Raw genomic sequence first — 6709 nt, forward strand, 5'->3', positions numbered from 1 at the left:
GCCTGCAGACGCCCACCGCCCCCCTCCCCAGCCCGGGCCCTGCCCCGCTGTATCCCCTGCCCCCCAGCCCCTGCCTCAGCCCCTGCCGGAGGCCTCCCGGCTTCCTCCCCTGCTGTCCCCTGGGCTGGACGGGTCGCGGGCTGGGGCGAGCAGGGCTTGGAGCGGGCGGCTCGGAGCAGGCCCTGTGCACCCCGGTCAGCCTCGCCCCCCAGACCCACCCTCCGCCCGCCTCTCTCTCTCCGCTCTCCCGCCCGGGCCCTGCTCTAGGGTAGGCTCAGCCCTCGCCCTGCCCAGGGGCCCGGCCCAGGTGGCTTGGAGGACCTGCTGCTTCTCGGGGCTTTTTTATTTTTCTGCATTCAAAGAACAACTCTGAAATCCCACGCGTCTCCTCCACAGCCGCCGCCCAGCCTAACCCCTCCTCATCCTCGGCCATTGCCACACGAAGGCCCTGTCTGGGCTTTTACCCGAGTCATTCCCAATTACAGGAGAATTCTGGTAGAAAATCTGGAAAACAGGGCCAAGTTTATGGCAGAATAGGAAAAGCACCCCTAATCCTGCCAGCTACGCTCAGCTACCGTATTTGCTTCCGGCATTTTCCGAGCCGTGCGCAGTCTTTTTCCATCACTCAGCTCGTGCTTTCGGACGTAATCCTGCCCCCGCCCGCTTTTCAGAGACTAACAGTGGAGACGTTTTCCCGAGACGTTAGCACCTTCTGGGAAAACCTTTTGTAGTTATTAGGTTGAGTTTAGGCTCTGCTGATGTGAATGACGCCGCGGTGAACATCTCTGTGCCTAAACCCAGTCCACGTCCTGCACCGTTCCCTTCCGCACAGTTCCTGGAAACGGGGTCTCCGGGCGCAGAGCACCATCGCTTCAAGGACCTGCGGCCCGTCGTCACCTGTGTCCGCCCGCTTGGCACAGACCCTCCACTGGCTGAATTTTAAAGAACCATTTGATTGCTTTCCTCCTCCTATCAGGAAATTCACGTTCATTGTGGAAATTCTAGAAAATGTGCAACATTTTTAACGACTGAAAATTGCCCGTGCCTTGCCACGAGCTGCAACTGCCATCTTGTTTCTGGAGGATCGTGCTGCACGGGCTCTCTCTTTCCTTCCTAATGCTTTGACCTGGTGCGCCTTCCTCTTTGCGGATACCCTCCTGCAGCCGCACCTCTCGGGGCTGCCTGCCCAGGGCTGTGGGGCACAGCCTGTGGCGAACATCCCAACACCCCTGTCGCCGGCCGTGGATGCCTGGGGCTTGGTGGGGTTGGCGCCCGTGCCTCGGAGGCCCTGCCCTCGCTCACCCCGCCGGGCGTGCCCTTGTCTTGCAGAGTCCCTGGCCGCTCTGCCGTCCCCCAGCCACGGGGCCTCCGTGCCTGAGCCCTTCGACTCCCAGCCTCTGGCCGTCACCGCGAGCAAGTCCAGCCGGGCCCGGAGGACACCCGAGTCCTTCCTGGGCCCCAACGCGGCCCTGGTGAACCTGGACTCGCTGGTGACCAAGCCGGCCCCGCCCGCCCCATCCCTCAACCCCTTCCTGGCCCCAGGTACACACCTCGGGGGCTGCATCCAGCGGGGGGCTGCTCCTGGGGGTGCTGACCCTCCCGGCCGCAAAGGCCCAGCAGCCGGACCTGGCCCTGCCTGCCTCCCTCCCGACCAGGCTTCCGGAAGCCTCTCTCCAGGCCCAGAGGGGTGGGCATGGAGGCAGAACACAGCCCTTCTCGCGAGCTGCGGCCAGGCCAGGGAGGCCCTTGAGTGCCAGTTCTGGGGGAGGGGGTGGGGCTGGAGGTGAGGAAGCGCCCCCTGACTTGCTGCTGGATGTTCCCCCGTTTCTGGGGGGCACGTAACTTAGCCCTTGAGTGTGAGCCTCCCCAGGGCCTGGCTCTCGCGTCAGCTCCTGGTGCTGGAGTCTGTGTTTCCGCGGCCTGGGGCCCCGGCCCCCCTCCATCCATCCTCCCTGCCGCTGCAGGAGGCGCTGTCGAAAGGCCTGTTCTGGGCCCTTCAGGGGCTCGGGGTGGGCTGTGGGGTAAGCCCCCAGCACCTTAATTTGGTGTCCAGGCTGTTCCAAGCTTAGTGTTGCCTAAACGTGCAGAGCCCTTCCTCAGCTCCGGGTTTTTGCGTAGTCTGTTCCTCTGCCCGGAAGCTCCTCCCTTGTCCTTTTCTAGCAGAAAACTGACTCAGCCGTCCGCAGCCAGCTCAGCGGCTGTCTTCCTCACAGACTCCCGCAGGGCCTCGGGCTCCCCAAGGCAGGAAGGCGTCACGGTCAGGGGTGCAGCCTCAGGCCCAGAGGACGGTGACAGCCCCCGGCCCCTCTCCAGGCCACCCTGAGCCCCTGGGCAGTTGGGGAACGCAGAACCCTTCGACGGGGGGCCTCAGCTTCCTCAGCCACAGGCCAGGGGGGCACGGAGCCACCTCGGGGTTGGCGCGACTGTGCCCGTCACACCCTCAGCAGGGCCTGGCCCGGGGCTTGTCGCCCGCCAGCCCCAGGGGTTCAGGAAGCAGCATCATGGCCACCCTGGGGTGCCGCCTGGTGGGTGGCCCTTGGCGGCAGGGGCTGGGCCTGCTGGTAACTCGTCTGGCAGCTCCCATGGGTTTTGACTGAGTGCTAAGTAATGTTTTGCTAAAAGAGGGACAGGGCTTTCTGGCATGATACAAATTCCGGAAACAAGCGTTTGGATGTGGCCGAGTCCGCTCCTTTTCAGCGGGACTTCCCAGTGCCTTCGTCTCAGCAGCACGTGGCCCACGATGGGGTGTGGGGACCGCCCGTCCGCCCTGCTCTCTCCAGGCCCCGCGTCACAGGCCTGCGCACCCAGGGTGCAGCCCTGAGGGCCCCGCACAGAGGAGGGGCGGCTGTCCCGTTCCCCGAGGCCCCAGCGGGCGACACTGGTGCTCTGACCCCTGACCGCTGCCCACCCTGCTCTCTCCCCAGGCTCTGCCGCGGCCTCGGCCCCTGCCAACCCCTTCCAGGTGAGCCAGCCCCAGCCGCCGACGCTGAACCAGCTGCGGGGGAGCCCTGTCCTCGGCCTGAGCGCGTCCTTCGGGCCCAGCCCGGGCGTGGAGCCCATGGCCGTGGCCTCCGTGGCCCCACACCCGGCCCTGGGTGGCAGCAGCTCCGCCCTGACGCCACTGGGCCCCGCGGCCATGAACATCCCCCCGTCAGCACAGGCCAGCGGCACAACCAACCCTTTCCTCCTCTAGTGCCCGGGCCCCGTCCCCACCGAGCGCCGGAGGCTGTGCCGGAGGACGGGATGGGGACTCCTGTTTGGTGGAACGGTGTCCGGCGGAGTGGGGGATGGCAGGGTACCCCAGCTCCGCCTTGGGGCCTCTCCAGCCCCGGCCCGCTCGGCTCCACCTCTGGGGCCTGCACCGTGCAGGAGGGGCCTGGCCCAGTGGCCCCCGAACAAGGCGGCCGGCGCCAGTGGTGCTGCCCCAGTGTCCCTACCGTGGCCTTGTCCCCGCGCCCCCACCCTCAGCGGCCCGGCAGGCCCAGGAGGGGGACGGAGGCCTGGGCCGGCGCCCCCAGGCACTGAGCTTTTGGGGAGCGGTTGTGCACGTTATCTTCCTTTGTCTCATGCGTGAGTACAAAGTAAACACAAACACAACTGCCCAGGGACAACTCTTGAATTAAATCCACTAGAGCGAGCTTTAAAACTAATCTGAGCATAACCCTCCACGTGGCTATATGCTTGTATCCGTTTGCACATATTTTGTTTAGTACAGTTTCATATTTGAGTTTGCAGAATTACCTAATAGTCTTTTTTTGGCTAATATTTTTATAATGTGGTTCTTATTTAATTGTCTAGTTTTGATAGAATTTACCAGGTCTGGCTGAATTAAGATATTGGCACGTGTCATTTTAGTGGTTTAAATTCTCTTATTTATGGTTTTAACTCTAAGAAGATTTAAAAAGGAAGAGATGTTGGGATGACAAAAAAAAAAGCCTTATGGAAAAATGAAAGCAAATTCTTGTGACTTTATAAGAAAAAATATTGGAAATTTAATTACACATAAAAGATGACGTTTATTAAAAAAAAAAGTACAACAGCAACAAAACTCGTAGCCTCCAGTTGCCTTTTCCTTTCTTTAATTCTTTTCTTTGGTGAATTAGCAGATCCCCCGACTTGCAGCCTTTTGGGCTAGATCCTGAGAGGGGCTCCTTTTCTTACAGTAGAGCAGCACCTCAAAAACTAGGGAACAAACATCTAACATATGAACGTGACTTGCCTGTTTTTATCAACTAATTCCATTTTTTTTCCATTAAAGGCACGCACAGATTAACAAGGACTTCTGTTTACCATGGAAATCTGAAATGGAAGAAACAGCTTTCCCTTGCGTGTCTGCTGTCTGCTCTCAGTGCCCAGGCCCCGGGTGGGACGAGGTGGGCGGCCGGGGGGCCCCGGGGGGGACGGGATAGACGCCAAGGAGCTCACCGTCACCGTCACCTTCCCTCCCTGCCCATCCCCTGCTTTCCTCACCCACCCCCGCCCCCCAGACCACGGTATTAACAAAGGGCTGAGTCACAAGTGAACCCACAAAAGCTGCTCCCGGGCAGCGGAATCCCGAGTCATGTGTCTGGTGAGTTGACCTGCTGTGGGTTTGTCTTGCTCCACAATGACGTCTCCGCTCTGGCCCAGCCTGGGGACTGGCTTGGGGGGCAGCAGCCACCCCGCAGCCCCTCGGCACGGGGACGAGGGCCCCAAGCCCCATCACTGGCTCTGGTTCTGCGACCTCTGACCCCGAGCCTGCACGTCAAGGACCGTGTCTGGCCCAGCTGGAAGGACCTGCTGGCTCTTGCCTTCCTCGACTTGGGAACTCGCTGGTGCTGATCCCTGAGGGGTCCTTGCTGGCCCCGGGAGCCATGTGCCTGCTGAGAGCAGGTCTGGGCTCTGCTGGGTGCACCTTGCCCGCTCGCGCCAGCCCTGCCTCGCCAGACCTGGGGGCTGGGGCCGGGCGCTGGGCTGGCTCCTCCTGGCCGCAGGCGCTGCCCACGTTCTGTCCCTCTGTTGACCCGGGGAAGTGCACGCCTGGGCTCTGCCTGCTGGGGGTGGGTGGGCAGCAGAGGGGGCTCGGGGCAGGACGCCTCCAGCGAGGCACTTCCCTCAGGTTGACGAGGGCCGCACTTGACGACTCGGCATCGGGGTCCTTCTGGAGGTGACAGGAGCCCCTCCTGCCTGGCCTCGGGGCCCCAGCCCACCGGGGGTCCATCACAGCCTCAGGCGCTGCCTGCACTAGCTCTGCCCTGGGCACCTGCTGTCCTGCTTCCCACAGCCGCCAGGAAGCCTCCCCACCTGCAGGGGTCCACCTGGGAGAGGGGTTCACTTGGGGAGGGGGGAGGGGTGCACCTGGGGGAGCATTTCCCCAGTCCCAGGGGCCAATGGCCTGTTTTGAACTTGTGCTGACCACTGGCAGTTATCCACCGTGAGGCGGGAGGCTGGGTGGAGGCAGGGCCAGGGCAGGCCGGCCCGGGGCAGCTTGTCTCCCGGAGTGGGTCCCAGCGTGGCCTGGGGTCCTTGAGCCCAGCAGCTGGGGGCCTGTGTGAGCACGGGGTCAGGGTGCGGAGCCCCTGGCGGGGTGCTGGACTGGTGGTCTCCCCGGGGGCGGGTAGGTTGATCTCCTTGCCAGGGCTCCTTTGCTGGCGGAGAGCCCCCCACCTGCTGACTCTGAGCTTAGCCACATGACTTGTTCTGAGTGAGGCGTAAGTGGCCGTGTGCCATCTCCAAGGCTGGACCTCCACAGGCTTCTCTTTGATGGCCACATCACAGGAAAAGCTTCCCCCCGAGGAAGTCCCTGGAGTGAGCACGGGGCGTGAGCTGCCGGCCTGCAGACCTGGGGGAAGGGATGGGGCGTAAGGCACTGTTCCAATTTGCTAATGCTGCCGGGATGCAAAACAGCAGATACATTGGCTTTTATAAAGGGGGTTTAGTTGGTTACACAGTTACAGTCTTAAGGCCATAAAGTGTCCAAGGTAATGCATCAGCAATCGGGTACCTTCACTGGAGGATGGCCAATGGTGTCCGGAAAACCTCTGTTAGCTGGGAAGGCACGTGGCTGGCGTCTGCTCCAAGTTCTGTTTGCAAATGGGTTTCTCCCAGGATGTTCCCCTCTAGGCTGCAGCTCCTCAAAAATGTCACCCTCAGTTGCTCTTGGGGCGTTTGTCCTCTCTTAGCTTCTCCAGAGCAAGAGTCTGCTTTTAACGGCCATCTTCAAACTGTCTCTCATCTGCAGCTCCTCTCTCAGCTCCTGTGCATTCTTCAAAGTGTCCCTCTTGGCTGTAGCAAGCTCACTCCTGTCTGAGCTGTTATAGTGCTCTAGTAAACCAGTCAAGGCCCATGCTGAATGGGTGGGTCCACATCTCCATGGAAACTATCCAATCAGAGTCATCATCCACAGTTGGATGGGGCACATCTCCATGGCAACAACCTAATCCAAACGTTCCAACTTAAACACCAATTCGTCTGCCCACATGATTGTATCAAAGATAATAGCACTTTGGGGAACATAATTGTTCTAGTTTGCTAATGCTGCAGAATGCAAAACACCAGAGATGGATTGGCTTTTATAAAACGGGTTTATTTTGCTACACAGTTACAGTCTTAAGGCCACAAAGCGTCCAAGGTAACACCTCAGCAATTGGGCACCTTCACTGGAGGATGGCCAATGGCCTCTGGAAAACCTCTGTTAGCTGGGAAGGCACGTGGCTGGCGTCTGCTCCAA

At 60.8% G+C, this 6709-nt stretch overlaps 1 protein-coding gene across 9 annotated transcripts in view; it reads left to right on the forward strand.

The window, feature by feature from the left end:
* The window catches only part of EPN2 (epsin 2), a 63785-nt gene extending 58757 nt beyond the window's left edge, over positions 1–5028 (forward strand). For 8 of the 9 annotated variants that reach the window (XM_037810290.1, XM_037810293.1, XM_037810295.1 and 5 more), the window contains 2 exons: positions 1330–1542; positions 2925–4011. In XM_037810290.1, coding sequence (XP_037666218.1) covers positions 1330–1542; positions 2925–3193 — 482 coding nt within the window. In that variant the 3' untranslated portion in view covers positions 3194–4011. Of the gene's footprint in view, positions 1–1329; positions 1543–2924; positions 4012–4258 lie in introns of those variants that run through there. The other variant, XM_037810294.1, reaches the window with a different exon arrangement.
* Positions 5029–6709: the final 1681 nt, after the last annotated feature.

Source organism: Choloepus didactylus, chromosome 18, assembly GCF_015220235.1.
Source record: "Choloepus didactylus isolate mChoDid1 chromosome 18, mChoDid1.pri, whole genome shotgun sequence".
NCBI classification, from domain to species: Eukaryota; Metazoa; Chordata; class Mammalia; order Pilosa; family Megalonychidae; genus Choloepus; species Choloepus didactylus.